We start from the raw sequence: 20,498 nt of genomic DNA, 5'->3' as shown, positions 1-20,498 counted from the left end.
CCTTTGCCATTAAAAGAATCTTTAATAATGTAGAAATACTCATGTCTTTGACATAGACAAAATAAATAAATAACACACAAAAGTACTTGCTCTCTAAGCTATGAGCAAGAGACCCAGTCTGGCCAGGCCAGGGGAACTGAACGGAGAGGACTCTGAGTAGGGGTTCTTTCAGCACAGTCCTAAAGTGGCAGGGTGGCTGGTGAAATGAAGGTCTCAGAAAACTCATCGGATAATACTATGTGGCAGTTTACAGTAAGAAGTTACAAATCACGGCACCAAGACTGAGTGCCAAGAAAAAGCCAAGGAGTTAAGCGAAGGGTCGACAGGGAAAGAATTTAAGACCGCAGCGTGGGGGAAGCTGCTGTGACAGAACACAGAACTCGGATCCAAGCTTCCTGGCAGCCAGTGAAAAGGCACACAATGGGCTCCCCAGCTAACTTTCCCTCACAGACGACACCATCAGACCAGGCTGTGAGGCAGGCGACTGCCAATGTGCCTTCCGGAAACTCACGTGCTTCATGCTTCATGGGGCTGGGGACCCGCCCAGGGGTGCAGCACTTTGCCTGCCTCACCGCTTGGTTCCAGAAGACTTTGGTGGCCCCATTGATATGTGCAGCAAACACAGAGATTTGTACACTTCGCCCCTCGGGTACCAGGCCTGCAGGTCCCCAAATTTCTGTCCAAAACACAGCAGTGGTGTCCACCTCCCAGGCTTGCTGTCTGACTCACACCTCGCTCTGCAAACAGCTCCTGAAAAATTTTTAAGTGTTTCTAATGGTTAAGACCCTAATGCTTCTCAATCAAAATTCTCTGAAGTCATTCTCAAATCGCAAGGTTAGAACTCCTTCAAAGAAAAACATTACAATTCTAACTTTAATTCCTATTCAAAACGTCCACTGGTCTTGTATTTTTGGTCACAAAAGCAGTAAAATGTTTACAGATCCATCATATTACATTCAATTGTCTTTCAAGTTTAGAATATTCTGCATTTTTAAAAAAGAAATTAAAACAAAAATCTCCAAATCACACATTACATATGTAAATGTAATAAAGTAGTATATAAAATATGATTGAAGTTTTAAAAATTAATTACGAAATTAATAGTGATGTACTGTACAGTTAAATATATGTTTTATTATGAAACCAAATATGCCAAGATTACATAAAAGATAAGGTTCTAGCTTCCTAGATTCCAACAAGCTACCTCATCCAGAGTCATTTTTTGTTTTATTGCAAAACTTCTATTTCTTGTTACTTAACAAAACAGACTCTTGCTGACTCCTCCACGAGGTCTGATTAGTCCCTGGAAATACACATGGAATTCTTCCTAGACTTTCTTTTTCTCCTAAGTAGATCAGCCTCATTTTTCAGAAGAACTCGGGAAGAGCAGACATCTTCCAGCCTGCCCTCACAGCCCTTCTGGGATATAGGACTCTGGTCTCCGGGGGAAGGGACTGTGATTCAGGGAGCACCTGTCCTCTCTAGCACCTCTTTGCTGAAGTCACAGGACCGGGGAGGGGTGGCGCTAGGCTGGACTTGTCTTACTCAGTCCTAAGAGATGGAAAAAATCTGTGGCTCCGAGCAAGGTCACATGATGACTTTCATGGGCCCCAGGCGCTTTTGCCTTCATGGGCTCAGTCCTCCATAAAAGAAATATGAACAATTTCATTTGATGACTGTGATGGTATAAAGACAAATATAATCCAGTCTAGATTCATTCTTATGTCTTCATTACGATTATATTCATTTTTTTCTTCTGATTTTAAAAGCAGTCAAAATTTAAGCATTTCGTGGATCCCTACAACTACTGTGAGTCCTCGATTCTGGACCAGTGGGCCAACAATACCAGCCCCGCCTCCAGCTCTTGGTCCTCGGGGGCCAACCCACTTTTCTGTACGGCCACCCTTCTTCCAGAAACGTGTGACTGGGAAGACAGCCCTCCTGGCCCAGCCCTGCCGCCCCTGCCACCCCTCCTCCATCACTGAAGTGTCTGAACCCCTGGGCCCCAGGCTCACTGGGACAGGATTGGTCCCTGGGGCCATGGTCTGCCCTCAGTTTACTGAAGGACAGCTAGAAAGAGTAATAACACAGATGACAACCTGAAGTCCCCATGCTAAGCCCTGCTCAAAGTCCTTTATGTGGCAGGCTCTGGGGATCAACAACTCACTGGCTATGTGACTGCGAGAGTTGGTTTTCTCATCCACAGAAGGGGTATAATGTTTATAATGTTAGTCCCTCCCTCACAAGGATATTAACACGCGTGGCAGGCTCAGCCCAGTGCTGGCACATGGTGGCACCTCAGTCAGTGTTGGGTATTATGATCAATCATAATCAATTGGTTCGTTATAATAATAATTGCAATAATTGGTTCGAGTAGAGGCTCCCCCACCTCTGCTTTCTCCTTACCCTAGAAGGTGCTGGCCTTAGTTAGACTGAGGACCCTTCACTGTAAGCTGGTCCCCACACGGACTCAGTCAGAGGGGCTACCCCAGCCCTACTCGCCCATTCCCTCCTCTCCAACAGGAGCAAATCGGAAGCTCATCTACCTTCTCCAAGCCCCTCGGCCCCTTTGCCCTGTTCTCAAGGGGCTCCCAAAACGCCAGCTTCCCAGTTCCTCGGCCCAGGCACATCAGAGGCTTGGCTCTCTCCCGGTGTCATGTTTCTCTACAGTCTGTCTTCTCCCTGGGGCGCGAATACAAAATTCTTTCTCTCCGCCACCTGCTACTTCGGTCTTATTACATCATCTGACTGCTACGTACTTCTCAGTTTCTTTTTCTAAGAACTTAAAAGTCTTCTCTCTCCCGCCCAGTCATTCCTGCAGCTCGATCCTGTGAAAAGAGCACAGGGCTCTGAAGGCAGCAGGAACCGGGTTTAATCCCAGCTCCACAATTGACCAGCTGGGTGACCTTGGGCAAGTCAATTAACCTCCCTGAGCCCTGCACTTTTTATCTGCCTGAAATTAGAGACGATCTTATTTTCCTTAGCAGTGGGGCTCCCTGTTAGAAGGAAAACCACAGGGTTGGTTTTTTTTTTGTGGGGGTGGAAAACTTTGATAAGCCCTTTGAGGCAGGGGAAAGAGCCTCATGCCCATCCCTACCCCGCAAGAGGCCTGCTTGCAGAACTGAAGACTGCTGCCTAGGGCTGACCACGGGCTTTTGTTTCCTGACTGGAGTAAGCTGGTTGAAGGGTGAGGGCTGGATGCCGGGGATAATGGAGGGGGTTCTTGGTGGGGGAAAAGAAAAGGAGAGATGAAGCCCCCGGAAGACCATTGCAAAGCATTGAGACCCTCACCTAGCTCTCCAGTCTCACCTCCCAGCATGCCTGCTCCCCCCGCTCTCTGCCTTCCTGCCATTCTGAACTCCTTGAAGTTTCCACGCTCTGCCAGCTCATTAGGTCCTTGTCCCTGCTGTTCCTTCCACCCGGACTGCCCTCCCCAAGTTGTCCATCAAGCAAACACATTTTTTCCAAGTCTCAGCTCAGACTGGTGCCTTTCCTATGTCTGCCCCACCTGTCCCCACCCACTGGGCGAACATGGGTGCCCCTCCCACAAGACTCACCACACTGGGGACACAGAGGTCAACTTGCTGTGTCATCGTTATCAGATGAGTCTGTCTCACTACCAAACTGCAAACTTCGGGAAGGCAAGGGCGGAGCTGTTTGTTTTTCTTTGGACTCCCCCAAACCTAGCACAGTGCCTGGTGCCCAGCACACCTTCAACGAATGTTGGTTGAGTTGAGTAAATAAATAAAAGATAGAAAGAAAGAAAGAAAGAAAGAAAGAAAGAAAGAAAGAAAGAAAGATAAACAGGCTCTCTCTGTCATAGCTGGGAGTGGGGAGAGCTGAAGCCATGACTGACGTCGTGCCGTGGAGATCACTGTATTTTTCTTTCCTTTCCTTTTTTATTTACTATTATGGTTAGATTCCCCGCATTCTGGGAATAACGAGTCACGCATGTTTTGATGTGTGAAATGTGCTGTGATTTCTTGAATTCGGCTCTCTTGTCTTTGAGGGTTCCCTCTGTTATATACACAGACCTCGATTAGGGGGCGATTACTTCCCTTACGAAAAGGCTCAGCGTTTTGGTTTCATTAGAGAGTTCTTCCAATGCATGGAGAACAGGATTAGATTTATAGAAATTCAATTTGCATTTGGCTTTTTAGGAACAGATGTCTTACACAGCCAAGCCACCACTCTGTCTGTCAGGCCGCCTAAAGTTATAGTTTATAGGCTCCTTTTATTCCCTTCTGGCACACTCCTGCTTAACCCCTTACGAACTGAATCTGTTGAAATTACTCTGGGCACCTGACCACCTAATCCAATGGCTTAGGAGTCCTCTTAATGCTTCTTGGAGTCCTCCATCTGCATCTCCCTGAAACCCTCAAAATCCTTGGCTTGGTGGCCTTTGACACAATCTCTGCCCACCTTACACTCACTGCTGAGCTTCCAGATGAGCTGGTTGATCCAGCTTCCTGCTGCGCATCTCCATGTAGATGTCTCAAAGGCAAATACACTAAAGCAGAGGAGTGCCCTCCATCCCAAACAGGCTCTCCTCTCGTATCCCCGTGAAAGACACCACCGCCTGCCCATTCTCACAGCTACCTCCCTCTCCCTCGTGCCACAGATCCAATCCATCACCAAGCCGTAGGGCATGCATCTCCTGAATACAGTCAAGATAATCCACCTCTCTCTGCCACACCTGTTAAGCTCCACGAGCACTGGAACTGTCTGCTTCCGTTCATTACTCCAATACAGCAGAGTGCCTGGCACATGATAGACACTTGATAAACACGTGCTGAACGAGTGAATAAGTGAGAGGACAAATCCCATTCTACAAATTGTAACACTGAGGCTCAGAGAAAAGGAATGATTGGTCCAAGGTTATTAAGATGGAACAACCAGGATTTAGCCCAAGGGTGGCTCCAGTGCCCACTTTCTCCCTGCTCTAAGGGTTAGTTATGGCATGTTCTTGCTCCTGCCTGGGGTCTCTGCCTTACCTGAGAGCACCGTGAAGACAGCTGCGAAGGCATTGAGCTTGAGCCCGTCGATGACATTGCTGGAGTGGAAGAGCTCGAGACACATGAGGCTGAAGCCGACCACCAGCAGAAGGATATAGAGCACCTCGGAGACCACCGACAGCCACAGGACCCCTGCATAACAGAGGCAGAGGCTGTGAGACGAGGGACACACAGAGTGGATGCTCCTGCGTACATTCCACCCCATGCCCTTTTGTCAGGGGATCAAGTCGTTTTAGAATAGACCTCAGTTGTAGGGTGGGTCCCAATTAGGGTAAGGCCATCATGGCCACCCATACTCCTCACCAGACTAGCTCAGAAATCCAAGCCTAAGTCAGTCGGACTGTGGCACTCTTGGGGTAGTGGTTACTGGTCCAGGAGGGCACGTGACCAGTAAGGGGCCCCATTCAGATCAGAGGGAAGAACTTCTATCCTGTGGCTATGTGAGAACCTCTCTTTCTCTTCCAATCTTAGATGACTGCCACTGGGAGCCACCTAATGGCCAGGAGGGCATCTCCCTTAGGATGGAGCTGACACTGTAGTTACTGAGAAGAGCGATGGAAAGGGGACCTCACTGGACCACACAATCACCAGCCCTGAAGGCTTCCCTGTGGTTAAGCTGGTCAGTGTGATGTCTTCTGTTATCTGCAGCTATAAGCATCCCAACTCATATATCCATCATGCTTGCCCCCAAAGGACACCTACGTTTCTATCAGTCCTCTACCCTACTCCACTTTTTATTAAAACCACCACTGCTACTTTCACAGTTTCAACATGTTCTGCTGTGGTCCCACCCTTCTGGGCACAGCTGATTGGTCCAGTGTGATCATGTGACCTAGAATCAAAGGGCCAATCAAAGCCCTACTCTGGGCATCTGAGCCTAGAAACACTGAAGCAGACGGGAAGAGAGGCTCAGATGAGAGAGTCCAAACATCCTGACAGTGTGAGCACCCGGTTCCAGCCATTCCTGAAGGCCAGATGCACCCCTGGCCTCCTAGTGGTTTGGTTGTTCAAACCTTCTTTGTAACCCCTAAGACACAACAGCTCTTTTTTCTCCCAAATTGGGTTACCATCATTTGCTACCTAGTTTTGGGAGCATCTTCCGTTTCTCCTACCCCACATTACTCCCCCTTCTCCCTGTATGCTTTTTATTTGGAGAGCCCCTTTCCTCTGTCAGTCTATGCCATTCAGTTGCAGCTGATCCACATCCTGGCTCTATATTTGGGCACATGACTCATACCTGGCCAATCAGAGCTCCATGTCCCCCCTCACTCTAGTCCTTGGTTCTGGGAAGAACCTCTTTATGCCTCCGTTTCTTCACCTATAAAATGGGGATCATAATAACATCCATTTCATAGTATTGTTGTGTTGTGAGGATTCAATGACACAGCAATGTAAAGAGCTCGTGCTTAGCATATAGTGAGAGCTCAATTATTGTGCATTATTACAGTTGTTTATGGGAGGAACACCGTGGTGGGGACTGGAAATGGAGCCCAGGGGCTCTTGAGTGAGGTCAAAGTTAGAGACACAGTCAAAAGGGAGGAATGAAATTGTTGGGGCAGATAAGATTTCTGAGAGTCGAGAGAAGAAGATGGAACACAACCATGTGACTTACCTCCAAGCCACACTAATCATATGGTTTGAGCAAGGCCCATACTTTAGAGAAAGGACTATGGACCAGGCTTACCGAGCCAGAGATGGGCACATGACCCAAAAAGAGTCAGCCACAGGACTTTTACTGAAAGTATTGAGAAAGAAAATTCCTTTCTTTCCACTAGTTTTGAGGCTGGGAAGATGTAAGGATGGAGCTGGCTGAGTCATCAAGTGGCAAGGGCCTTCTTGAGGGCAGAGCCAGTGTCAAGGAAGGCAGAGCCAAGAGGCGAAGGAAGATTGTGTCCGATGACTCTGTTTGAGCCCCTAGATCCAGCCATGCCTAAAGCTGCCAGTCATTTGTTCTTTCAATCACATGAACCAGTTCATACCTTGTCTTTGCCTAATCCAGTTTCAGGTAGAATTTCTGTCACTTAAAACTAAGAGTCCTGATCTTCAGCTTTTCTGTTCTCTGAAACTGTCACACATGTTCTTTCCTACCTCTCTGCCTTCGCACAAGTTGTTCCTGCCACCTGGACTGTCCTCGGGACATCCAACATATACTATTTAGTGAAGAAAGCAAACAAACAGCAATTTCGGAGTCTCTATCTGCTCCCTGAGGAAGAATGCAGGCTCTCAAACGCCCACTATCATCCCTAGCACAACAAGGCTTTTAGGGCTTTGGAGAACTTCTCTTTTTCTTTTTTCCCTTTCTTATTTATTTGTTTGTTTGTTTATTGCTACAAAAATGCCACAGCTCCTGGGCAATCCCTTGGATTTCTGTAAGAGAATAATATGCACTTGGCAGCCTGGATGTTGTTAAAACACCCCCTGGCACCGCACTCTCGCAGCCTCCCGGGCCCTTCATTGGCCCAAGGCCCACCAGGCAGCAGGGAGGGAGGCAGGAGACACAGGGCAAGCCAGGCCACCTCTCCCTCCTAACAGCCTTCACCTCCAGCTGCTGTTGCCCCCGCTGGTGGGTGGAAGACACCCCTCACCATGGTGGCTCTGACTCAGCTGCCTCCCCTGCACCACCCCCACACCCCTAGGGGGTACTCTCATCCTGTCTGCGTGGGCCCTGAGCCAAGCCTCTGCCTCCACACCTCCCCTGGCAGCAGGGCCCAGCTCAGCTCTCTCAGATGGGATGGGAGATGAGATGGGCGTAGGGGTTGGGATGCTCAGGATGTAAGTTAACCACGGAGAAACAGGCACCAGATTCTCAGATGCCTGGCTGGGGTTATGTTTCTTATTCACATCAGATTTATTTCTCTGTCTGCCCACTGGGCTTGGAGCATCTGTCTGAAAGTTTCAGCCCACTCAAGCCAAGAAAATTAATAACAATATTAATAACAATGTTGTTGTTATGCTAATAGTAGCAACCATAGTCACAAAAAGGAGCAACAGTTAGTTACTAGGCATATATCATATGCCAAGTCACACCGGACGATGGTGCTCCACCCAACCCTCTTGTACCTCTTCTTTTAAAGTGTTTCTCTCCTTGGAGGATTGTCCCTGGGCAGCTTGTCTCTGTTGTGCCATCTTCATTCAGAAAATGCCTGGAAACTTACATTTCCCTCTGTGCTGTAGTTAACCAGCAGCTGACCAGTGGCCCTGCCCTAGGGGTCTAGCTCAGACAACCCTCGATGTGATCCAGCTGCAGAGCTCCCAACCCCTAACCTCCACCCCCACCCCGGGGTCAAGACTGCAGTGCCTCCCTGGGCCCTGGCCTGACATTGCCCCCTTACTTGCCTCCCTCCCTTCTCTGTCCTGCTTCCCAGTTCCCTTACCACTCTCCCCTGGGGCCTTTCCTTGATAAATGACCTACGTGTAGACGCTCATCCCAGGTTCTCCTTCCAGGGGATCAGACCTCAGACACTAGTATTCACAGGTATTATCTCCCAGGCCTCCTAACAACCTTGTAAGGTAGTGAGGTAGCCCCCATTTTACAGATGAGCAAACTGCTTCAGAGGGATCAAGCAACTGGTCTACACTGCTAGAGAGTAGTATCATCTGGATTGAAACCCAGCCCTCTCTGACTGTAGGACTATCACGGGTAAGGAGTTTGTAAGTTGGCAGGATGGAGTGGCCACTTTGAAATTCTCTATGCTTGGGCTGGTCACAGGGGCCGGTCTGGGTGTGGGATGTAGGGTTCCCGGCCACGGCTCTCATCTACTTGCTCTCCAACATCCCAAACATCTCCTGAACCAAGATTCCTGCAAAAGGTTGGCCACTGAGTGGGAAAGGGGTAGGGGGCCTTAGGTTCCCAGTGATCCCAGGGGAAGAGCAGGTGGGTCTTGACGCTGAAAGCCAGGCCCTGGAGGTGGGCTTGACCCATGCTGCAGAGGCAGGTATAGTCCTGAAGGTCTCAGCAAGGGACAGTACTGGGACCCGCTCTGGAAGGGTGTGTGGGCAGGGAGACCAGCTGAAGGCTTTCACCAAACTCCATGTGAGAGATGATGGTGGCCTGGGTCAGGAGTGAGGACAAGTGGGGAACTTGATAACTTTCAAGGAGGGGGCTCACTGGAACGCTGACCCATGGACGTGGTGACAAAGGAGAGGGAGGACTCCAGTGTGGGGCCATGTTTCCAGTCTGGACGACTGAGCGGGTGGTTACGTCCTTCGCTGAGAATGAGGCGATGCTAAGGCACGAGGGCGATGAGGCCACTTCTGGATGTGCAGAGTCCACATCAGCTGCGGGACGTCCAGCGGGGATGTCCAGGAGGCAGCGGGAGCTCAGACAGAGATGTGGGGTCACTGGCAAGCCCAGGCACTCCCTGAATATCTGCTGTAATTGTCTAATAGATGGTAGCCGCCTGTGAAAGGCACGTGGAGCAAAAGCAAAAAGGGTGGGGGACGGAATCCATGAAATATCAATCATCCGGGGGAGGGGGCTGTGAAGGTGTAGTGACACCCCGGGTGTGCCACGCATCCCTGCCAACAGCACCTTGGTGCGCATTGCCACCTGCCAGCACCTGCGCCCCTCTGCTCGGAGGCTTTCCCTGGTCTCCAGGGCCCAGCCTCCGCCTCCACCTGCCTCTGCGGCAGGCTGGAGGTGGACACCTCCCTGCCCTCCATCCCCAGCGGCAGCCCTCCACCAATGCTGAGGTGAGCCGGTAAGTCCCCCCAGGTGGGCAACACCGGGGTGAGGGGTGCTATCTACGTGTCTGTTTCCCGCGAGGAGAGAGGCGGTGTTAAGTGTGTGTTGAACCACAACATTAAATTCCCTGAATCGTAAAGCGAAAAGCGAAAAAGCTATTTGCTTTTTCATTAATTTTTAAATTCTTAACACCTCAATCAAGAGTCTCTATTTGGTGTTAATATGTCCTAACACCTTTCCAACGCTTGCTAACTGTTTCAAACTATGAGAGGGCTCAGAATCTTCAACAGTTCCTAGGCAGACTTGAAGAACGTTTGACAGTTACCTTCCGTGCTGGTGATTCTCGCTGCCCTCTCCCCGCTTCCCTGCCGTTGCTCTCTGCCCTGCTCTGCCCTGCTCTGTGCCCCAGGGGACTGACTCCCAGAACTACATCACCAGGTCCCCTGGCCCTGGGTCAGCATGAGGGACACCAGCTGAAAATTGGAGGATAGAGGCCAGCGTGTTTCCACCCTGCTCCCTCTCTGTCCTGAGCCACGTTTCTGGCAGTGGCTTCATCATCCCACCCGTGACTACAGCTCTGAGGTTCATAGCCGCAGCTGCAGCTCTGACAAGCTCCTGAGCACTGTCCCTGCCCTTCTCCCCTTCGAGCCTAAGGTTAGTAGCAGCTCCTCTCTGTAGCCAGCCTTTGGGGTGGGGTGGGGGTGGTCTCAGTCTCTTAGCCCTTTCCCACCCTTCTGTAAGGAGTTCTTTCATGAAAGCACCTTCATTTGAACCATTTGGGAGATTCTGTTCACTTTAGGGACCCTCCCTGACACATCATTTTTAGGGCAAAGGATCTAATCAGAGTAACGCTCTAAGCCAGTGGTCTCAAAGTGGCCACTCTGCTGGCAGCAGCAGCACTTGGGAACTTTGGATGCGAATTCTTGGGCCTCGCCCAGGCTTACTGAATCAGAAATCCCGAGAGGAAGACTGCTCTGTGTTCTAAGGGGCCCTCCGGAGGGTGCCGATGTGCTCTCAAACATGAGCACCGCCCGTCTGAAGTCCTCTTTTACATGTATGTATAAAAGAGTGAGTCGACTTCAGGAAAAATCGAGTTGATGCCAGACGGTAGATGTTGGCATCTGGCAAATAGAAAGCAGGTGGAATGGGAATAATGAAGCAGTTGCACATTGCCCGGCTACAATTAGTGCTCACTTTTATTATTAGTGCTATGGAATGCACACACGTGTGAATAAAGGAAGTCGGAAATACCGTGCGGCTGGCAGCCTCTGGGTGGGAACCTCAGGGCCTTGCCTTGGTGGCACCAGGAAAGGCTCACTAATCATGGAGATGATTGTTTCAAGTCTCTGAAACTTGCTGCTAATGGTTTGATTTGCAGCAGAGAACAGGTGACCTCTAGGAGCAGAAGAAATGAAATGATTTCTCATCAGCACCGAGGCCTGTGGGGTGACAGCTAATCCTGTTAGCTGCACTTTTTGCCTTTTTAAAAAACAGCTTTGTAACGCCAACTCTGACCCTCCATTGATGGAATTGATAGGTTTGCAAGAACGATTTCCCTTTCTCCCGGATCGCTCCCTTGCTAAGACAGTTTCCAGAGCCAGCTCCTTGGCTGAGCGGAAAACATGGGTGGGAAGCATATCTGGGATATGTGACCTCAGCCGGGGGCTTTACCCCTCTGATTCTTGGGCTCCTCATTTGAAAAATGAGCGTAATAGACTTGCCATGAGCATTAAATGAGAAAATATCTATAAATCACACAAGCCTGACACTTGGAAAGTATTCGAGAAAGCTAAGCATTACTATTACTTTCTAAAAAGTATAATTATTAGCAATTATAATAATTACAAGAGGCTGCGAGGTGCAGGGGTAAGGAGTACAGACCGGGGCAGGCCACCTAGGCTGACGCCTATCTCCGCCAGTTACTCGCTGGGAGGCTGGGCAAGTGACATGCTCCCGCTGAACCTGTTTTCTGGCTTGTAAATTGGGAATAGATATAGTACCCACTTCATGGACTCTGGAGAGAATAAATCGAGTTAACTGATGAATCAAGTGCTTATGGCAGTGCCTGACACAGTAAATGTTACATGAGCATTAGCGAGTACCATTACTGTTGTCGTTGTTATTCCCATGGGATGTAGCCAAGGAGTGGGCAGCTTGGAACAACTGTGTCTCAGCCACTGGACAAATAAAACCCTTACAGGGAGCAGAAGGAATTGTTGCAAGATCATATGAAATCCCAAGACACAACGGCATTTCAAGAGAAAACATTTTTCCCCCAAAACTCATCAGTTTAATATGTCAAATCAATAAGTCATAGCGAATGGCCGCTGGCTGTGGGCTCGGTGACACGCTCCCTGAAACCCAGCATGTTAAATCATGTAAATGACGTGGGCCGGGACCTCTGAGGCTGGAAATGGCTCTAGCTTCATGACAGCTGCTGTTTGCGAAATGTCAATACTAGAAGCTCAGAGTTAGGGATGCGCGGGGGCTGGGAGGAAAAGGCCAGAGGCCTCGGAGCCATAGGGAGGAACTTTGGGGGTCACTGAGCCCTCAGCCCTCCACCTTCAGATGAGAAGTTAGCCCGGAGAGGAGTTAGGACATGCCCATGTCATGAAGCGGGTTGGGGAAAGGGCAGAGAGAGGGTCTCCTACGTCCCAGACTGCTTGATGCAGCATGACTGGGGAGCGGGGTGACTCTATCAAAGGCACAAGAACTGAGGATTGGGAGAAGAGGGGTCGCCTCAAAGAGGAGCTACAGTGAGACCAATGAATGGTGGCTATACCACATATCAGCAGGCCTGGGTTCCAGCCCCGTCACTGTAGGACCTCTGGAAGGCCCCTGTGCCTCAGTTTCCCTCTTGGTAGAGCAAGTGGTTTCTTAAACGAGCTGCCAACAGGCCAAATCCAGCCCGCAAAAATGTCTTGTTTGGCCCACACAGCATTTTAAAAATATCTGAATTCATTATCAACATTTAAAAATAGGAGACTTCACATAAAAATACAGATTTCTGGATTCATTTGCAAAATGGTTGGATGTGGCGATATTGAACCCACAGCCTCACATGATGACAACTGTGGGGCTGAGCTGGGGCTGCCCTGCTCAAACAGGGCACATGCTTCTGGGTCAGCACAGACCCCCACCTCACACCCCTCGCCCCTTCATGGTTCCTGCCTAGGTCTCATGAACATTAGTTTATAGCCCCCATAGGATGACATCTAAAGTCATTTCTATCCCTGCCACTCTGCAGTGATGCCACATCTGAAGACCCTGTAGAGTCCTCCCTGATAGCTACACGTAGAAGTGAACTATCCAGCAAACTCTCAGTTACCCAGCTTGCTCGGTAACAGGGGGCTCCAGCAAATACCACGTCACCCCACACGAGGGTGCCAATTTTAAAAGAGTTAGATAAAAGGGAAAGACATTCGGCTCTAAAAATATGCCCAGATTGATTTAACTAAGCCAGGAGCAGGGATGTGAGAATTTTTCCCAGGAGTCATCTTGTCCATCCCATCCCCGTATCCTTTCCATGAAGGCCTGAGAGGTCCCGTGAGGTGTCTAAGGTCACAACACTGGGAGTCTTCCTATAATGAGTCAGACAGAACATTTTAGATTTTAATTGAAGGTCATGTAGAGACTCTCAGTGGCTACTCTTGTGGGATGTACAAAAATATTGGGAATGGAACACCGTTCAAATGCCAATCAGCGTGATGATTGTGCTAATTTGTCACAGCAGCAACAAGAAACTAAAATATCTTCTTCCTCCATTCAAGATCACCTCCTCCAAGAAGCCTCTCCTGACCACCCCGGTCTCTGCTGTGGCCCCCAGACAGACCTCAGCAAAGAAGAAAGCTTCTCTACCACTTTCAGGTAGATGCCTAACCAAGGTGGGGAGAGTCTAGACTTGGGGTCAAGCAGTTCTGGATTTGACCTTTGACCCTTCCCTAACGATTTGAGCCTCAGACTCTTTGGCTATAAAATGGAGTCTGCATTACTAACCTCACGTGTTTTCTGGGCACATTAAATGAGCATGCAGCAAACCTTCCCAGTCCGGCTCCTGGCACACCATAAGCCCTGCGTAAACATTGGTGTGGCATGCTGGCAAGCCGGGCCCGGAAAACCAGGTCCTTCTCCTGCCCTCGCAAAGGGACAAATCAGTTTATCATTGGAACAGTTTTTGACAATGCCTTATTGCCCCCCAGAGTTCAAAAAGGCTACAGTCGCTATCAATTTAGAAATGACTCTGTGGAATCCGGGAAATCACTGAGCATTTGAGGTGTGTCATGGTGACCTTGGCCTTCAGCATCAATGATCTTTCTTTCTCCTTAGGATCCAGAAGTTGGCCTTGAAAATAAACTCTGGCTACACAGGCTGGTGGGAGGTATGTGGTGGGAAGAACGTAGCCGTCCCAGGTTGACCTCTGACCCCATCCCCCACCCCGACCCCCATCAGCTTGGGCAAGTCCTCTCACTTCTCTGGGCCTCCCCTTTTCTATCTCTAAAATGGGGCGGCTGTGCAGGCAAAGGAACTAGGACAGGGCAGGTCAGAAGTTGCAAACTGTCCCGAAGACAGGTTTTGAGATTTTTTGTTCTATTTTCTTCTTTATTTGCTCTCTTTCTCTGCCTCCCTCTTTCTCCTTTGGTATATGTAGTACTTTTTTTTTTTTTAATTTTGAATTATATATCAACACTTGAAAGTGGGAAAATCACATGAAAATCTAGATTCTTTTGAAATCTGGCAGACCAGGGCCACATTCCCATAGGAAGCCCAAGGCCAGAGCTGAGTGGTGCTGCCCCCTGCAGGCAGGTAGGTGCTCTCCTTCCCATAGTCCCCGCCCTTCCCTATAGCTTCTGCCCAGGAGGCTGAAGGCCACGGCCCAGGGAATCACCCCAGAGCACAGCAGGGTCCTTCACAATGAGAGCTGGAGGAAAGCAGTGAGAGGGAGAGAGAGCCAGACAGTGTAAAGTCAGGAGCAGAGTTGAGCAGGGCTCAGGGAGGAGGCCGGCATGGGATGCCCATAATGGCACTGTACCTCCCAGACACTCATTGCTTCCTCTCCAGCTGCCAGGCAGGAAGAGTGGTCCCCTCAAAAACACCCCCGCGAACATAAAATGGGGCTGGTCACTGTGGAGGGGAGAAAAGAAGGAAATGCTTACCCAGTGATTAAGGGCATGGCCTGGCGAGCCAGACCACCCACGGGCAGATCCCAGCTCTGCAAATCCCAGCTCGGCCACTGACTTGCTGTGTGGCCTTGGGCAAGTAACTTCACCTCTCTAGCCTCAGTTTCCTCATCTGCCTCAGAGGGTGGTTGAAAGAATTAAATAAGACATGTAAAAAGGCAAAATCCAGGTTTAGCTCATGATAAGCTTCAAATACATGCCAGCTGTCTCAATTTAATAGTTGAGAACATTAAGGCTTGGATGGAAGACAAGGGCTCATCTGTCTCAAGTCCAGCAGAGCCAGGCTAAAGGAGTGGTGGGGAGACACTGTACAACCGGATGACCTGGATTCACTATTCGCCCAGGATCCCAAGACCAGGCACGCTCTAGCCCACTGCCCTTTGCCTCCCTGACCCCCTTGCTGAATCCAGGGTCCCCTGCGGCCCTGATGTCATTCTGACTTGCCGTCCCCAATCCTTTCCTCTAAAGGAAGTGTCTTCTTCTCTTAAACCTGAAAAATAGCAGTCACTGCACCAAACGAGTCCCTAACGCAGACTCTATGTCAGCTACTATAGGGGGTACTCAGGGGAACAGGACTTGGGTCCAGCCTTCCAAGAACCCCAGATTCAGCCTGAGGAGTGAGACACACACCCAATAATGACGACCATGTTTTATGTCAACCAAGCAATGCCAAGCATGGTGCTGGGCCCTTGTAATAAACTCCTTTCATCCCCACAGAAATCCTATGACTTGAGAGCTATCATTACCTCCAAGTTATAGATGAGAGGAAATTGAGGCACAGAGAGGTTTCGTACCCAGCCCAGGATCTCAGCCAGTAAGTGGCAGAGCTGGGATTCAAACCCGGCCAGCCCAGTGCCCCCCGCATGACAAGGCTGGCTGGCCTCAAGACCCTGAGTGCCAGTGGGAGAAAGTGTGCCTCCTGATGCCCCCTGGGTGGCCTGGCTGGTTCCTCCCATTAAATGTCCGAGTCAAGCATTACTAGACCCATCTTATAGGTGAGAATACTGAGGCATGGAGGAGGAAAGTGATTTGCCTGAGGTCCCACAGTGTTGACAAGGGGAGTCGGGAGTGGTACCCAGCTCTGTCTGAGTCTCCTCCAGCCCTCTGCAGGGGTTCTGCACCTCCCTAGGCCATGGATCCCTATGGCATCTGATGAAGCCTAAATGCTTTCTCTGAATAAGGTTTTAAATGGATAAAATAAACATACAGAGGATTGCAAAGGAAACCGATTATATTGAAATAATCAAGACATCTTTAAAAAATCAGATTATAATATTAACCCACATGCTTCTTTACTAATGCATGAAATAACAAGATCTAGTGCAAGTCTAATAACTTCCACAACTTGGAAGCAGCGAGGAAGGAAGTGCTATTACAAGACCTTCGCAAACCCGGTAACGTGACATGAAACTCTGAGACTCCCTTTGGCGACGAAGTGCCAGGTGGGGCTAGGACTCCGCACATCACAGAGGGAAATATTAACTGCCAATTAGTGGCTAGTGAGAGTAAAGATGTAATAATTTGCCCGCCAAGTACTTGAATCCCCTGAATTCTGTGCACTGACCTCTTGGGAATTTCCAGGTTAAAAATCTCTGCCTGAAGCAGACATTCTCAAATTTATGAGTGCTCGTTAAATGCATATTCCCGGGCTGGTCCCAGGGATTCTGAGGCTGCAGGTGAGGAAGAGACTGGCATCTGCAATTTGAACAAGTGCTCCAGGTGGTTCTGATGCCTGCCTGGGCCGTGTTCTAAGACAGAGTCTTTTCAAAATGTGAATACCATCAAGTCTCTCCCGTGTTGCAACCTTCTGGAGAGTTCCTGTTGCACATGCAATAAACTCCAGCTTTGGCCTTCAAAGCCCCACCAGGTTGTCAAGCCACTGCCTACCCTTTGATGTCCCCTCACCCACCACGCTCCAGCCACCTCAGGGCCTTTGCACTTGCTGTGCCCTCTGTCCAGAATGCTCTTTCCCAGCATTGCTTGGTTGACTGCTTCCCAGCTCAGATGTCACTGGCCACTCCATCTAAAGTGGCCACCACCCCAACACACACTGTCACCTTCTAACCTTTATTCTGTTTTATTTTTCATTATCTGGCATGGTGTTATCTTTTAGTTGAGTTCTGTGTGGTCTCCTCCCCCACCGTCATGAGAGTTCCATGTGACCAGGGATTCTGTCTGGCTTGTTCGTTACTGTCTCCCAGAATAGCGTCGGGCACTGGCACAGAGGCGCTCAGTAAATATTTTTTAAATGAATGAATGAAGAAATGACACAACCAAGAGAAAAGGCGGAGACGGCCAGACTCCTTCAGCAGCCAAGAAGCCAAGGGAAGGAGCTGCTACAAGGAGAGTGGAGTTGCTGCTGTGAATGCCACCGAAAGGTCAAGGGTAATGAGGCCCAAGAGATGAGAAAAGGCCATGGCTTTAGAGGTTCTGCCGCCTGGGGTGACATCTGGGGGCAGGGAGGCAGATCCATCAGAGTGGCCAATGCCAGGGACTCTGACGTCTGGGGGCTGGAGGAGGGGCGGGAGGGGAGCCAGGCAGTGCAGACCCACGGGTGGGTGATGAGAACCGCAGGCCTGCAGGCCCGGAGGGCTGGCTCAAGCTTCACTGCAGAGGCAGCCAGTTTGGGGGTTCGGTGACCTGGATTTGTTCGGTGATTCACTCATTAATTCAATTTCAGTGGGGAGGAATAAGGGGGTCAAAGGCAGCGGAGCTGGAGCCAGACAGAGTGGGTTCAACCCTCACCTCTTCCACCTACCAGTTGCGTGATTTGGGGCAAGTTATATAAATCCCGCTAGGCTCGATGTCCTCATCCGTAAAATGGAAATCTGGCAATGCCCACCTCAGGATTGTAGTGAGGATGCAACGACCCAAGTGGAAACGGCCTGGGGCACAGAGAGTGCCTACAGGTGTAACTTGTTATTTCCTAACCGTGCCACTTAGCACTGGAGCCGAAATGCCGAGGTGAAGAGCCACTCGGCGCACAGAGGGAGGCAAGGAGACACGCCAGCAGCGCAGTGATGGCCCGTGCCGGAGCAAGAGTTTCTCAAGGAGCTGCTGCCTCTTGGGTATCTTAAAAGTCAAGAGGGGTCCAAGAGTTAGGACCACAGGCGTGGCTGGACCACAGCCTAAGGGCCGGAACTGGGCAAAGGAGGCCACTTTATCTTGGGAGCAGCAGGGCGCCATGGGAGCCTTCTGCCAGGAGAGTGGTCAGATCTGGGGGTCCACGAGTTCACGGTGGCTGCCACGCAGACAGAGGAGGGAGGAGGGAGCCTGGAGTCAATGCTGACCCATGGGGAGACCACCGTGGGGATTTCCGAAGATAATGGTGGACATTGTGACCAAGGCAGCAGCAGAGGGCTCACCCCTCAGGACACTGGATCGCATCTGACACGTGTCTCACTAGGACAAGTACCTAAGGTGGCTGCCACACTCCCACCCAACTCTGTCAACCCTTATTTCTGTCACTCCATCATGGCCAGCCAGTGGTCACAGATGAAGCCTATTATTCATACTCTCCCTGGGGGCTGCAGAGGGCATGCAGCCTCAAAGCTGGAGTGAGCCACCAGGGCAGAGCGGGCCTGGATTCTGGGCTCGGAGGTTACACACTGCAGCATCCACCCTCCTCTCCACACTCCCGTATTTGGAAATTCAGCTCCAGGAAGGCCCAGCCAAGACAGAGACCCTCTGAAGTCCTCCAGGGAGCCATTCTACCGGTGCATTCCAACTGGCTCAGCATTCACTCACCTGTCAGGGTCAGCAGCTACCTATACAATGGCCTTTAACTCTGCCCCCCACACACACACACCTGAGTTCATCTCCCACCCTCCTCCCCTCGCTCACTTCCTTCTAGTCACACTGGACTCCTTGCTGCTCCACGCCATTCCCTCCGCCTGAAATGTTCTTCCCTGAGCTCCCTTCCCTCCTCTAAGTCTTACCCAATGTCATTTCTTAGTGGTGTCTTCCCTGATCCCAATATTTAAAGTCCCGCACCCCTCCTCATTACTCCCTCCTCCCCTACCCTTTATATTTTTCTTCCTAGCATTTATTATTATTTATAGCCAAAGAGATCTTTCTGGAATGTACGTCGAACCTCCCTCCTTTAAGCCCGCCAATGCTTCAATGGTTTCCCATCACACTCAAAATAAAACCCAAGCTCCTCCCGGGACCCTAAATGACCTGGCCCCACCCACCCGTCCAGCCCTATCTCCCTTCCTCCCTGAGCCTCTTTTTGGTGCATGAATGCACAAAACTCATTCCTACCTCAGGGCCTTCGCGTGTGCTTTTCCCACCTTGGAGAAAAACATGGATTCAAGAAATCTCTTACTTTCTTACTTAAGTAAAGGCACAAGCGCAATAATAAATGGGAAGTGACACTCTGCTTCTGTGTCAGGAGGACAACAGGACAACGGCCATCTGGAGGGTCCATAGCCAGGGCAAAGGGGGAGATGGAAGCTTGGCTCCAGACAACTAGAGGGAGTGCGTAAGCCAGGGTTGCCGAATCTTCCAACTTTTCAAAAGAAGCCAGAAATCCCGATTTTTATGTAAAAACGCCTCATTTTGAATCAGCAATGAATTCTAATGTTTTCAAACACCACGTGAGTCAATTAAACACAGCTGAGCAGTAGTGGGGCCCTGGGATACCAGTGTACAACCGCAGACTTCGAAATCCAGTCATCACTGTGTCCGTGCCACTTCGTTCTCAGATGGTAGAAATTCACTCCAGAGAGTGAACAAGAATTAAGCAAGGTCACAGAGCGTCTAGCGGCACATTGGGCTCCAACCTGGGACTTCTTTAACTCTTACTATGCACTAGGCTACACCACACAAGCGGGGGAATGCATCTTCAAGGCGTGGACAGAATTTGTTTTAAATGTGGACTGAAATCTTTTAGGGCTTATCTGCAGCGGTGTGTGAAGGGCTATTGTAGCACAAACGCTGGACTTCTGAGCAGGACATTCATGGGTGGGGTACTGCCTGATTCTGCCTGAGTCTCTCTTGCACGCCCTTCCTTCCTTCCTTCCTTCCTTCTTCCTTCATCTTCCTTCCTTCCTTCCTTCATCCTTCCCTCCCTCCTCCCTCCCTCCCTCCTTTTCTTCCTTCTTTCTTCTTTCTTCCTTCTTTCTTTCTTTCTTTCTTTTTAGGCAAGGCAATTTTTGGTTGACCTCACAGATTGCAAGGACCTTGTCAGTTTACAATCCTTTGATTTTTTTTTTAAATTTTTTTATACCTGCAGCACCTGGTCTTCCTAGGTGGTCTCCCATTCAAGTACTAACCAGGCCCGACCCTGCTTAGCTTCCGAGATCAGACAGGATCGGGCTTGTTCAGGGTGGCATGGCCATAGACCAATCTTTATTTTATTACCCTGGAACCAGACAGCGTCTTTGCTCTTTTCTCCGCCCCCGCCCCCCCCCCCATACTTCCCCCCTCCTTACATGCAAAAAGGATCCTGGTTTTATCACTCTAGCAGAAGATTCTAAAAATATCTAGACTCACCAACTTCAGGGGTTTATTCTCTCATCTGGGAGGCACCCACAAAGCCTTTGCCAATATAAATGGCATTTCCTTTGGTATTTTTAAAGATCAGAGGATCCGAGAGAATACGGCAAGCTAGATGGGGCC

General features: G+C 49.9%; 1 protein-coding gene and 1 pseudogene across 3 annotated transcripts in view; both read right to left on the bottom strand.

Annotated features, from left to right (window-relative positions):
• The window catches only part of GSG1L (GSG1 like), a 182,881-nt gene that overhangs the window by 65,608 nt on the left and 96,775 nt on the right, over positions 1-20,498 (bottom strand). For 2 of the 3 annotated variants that reach the window (XM_039884680.1, XM_039884681.1), the window contains exon 3: positions 4,995-5,147. The exons of the other annotated variant lie outside the window; for it this stretch is intronic. In XM_039884680.1, the coding sequence (XP_039740614.1) occupies positions 4,995-5,147 (153 nt within the window). The remainder of the gene's footprint in view (positions 1-4,994; positions 5,148-20,498) is intronic. 3 annotated transcript variants of the gene reach the window in all.
• LOC120620720 (uncharacterized) lies at positions 20,104-20,222 on the bottom strand (annotated as a pseudogene).

Source organism: Pteropus medius, unplaced genomic scaffold (assembly GCF_902729225.1).
Source record: "Pteropus medius unplaced genomic scaffold, Ma_sr-lr_union100, whole genome shotgun sequence".
NCBI classification, from domain to species: domain Eukaryota; kingdom Metazoa; phylum Chordata; class Mammalia; order Chiroptera; family Pteropodidae; genus Pteropus; species Pteropus medius.
The sequence above is the reverse complement of the archived record's forward strand: the minus strand, read 5'-3'. Positions and strand labels throughout refer to the sequence as shown.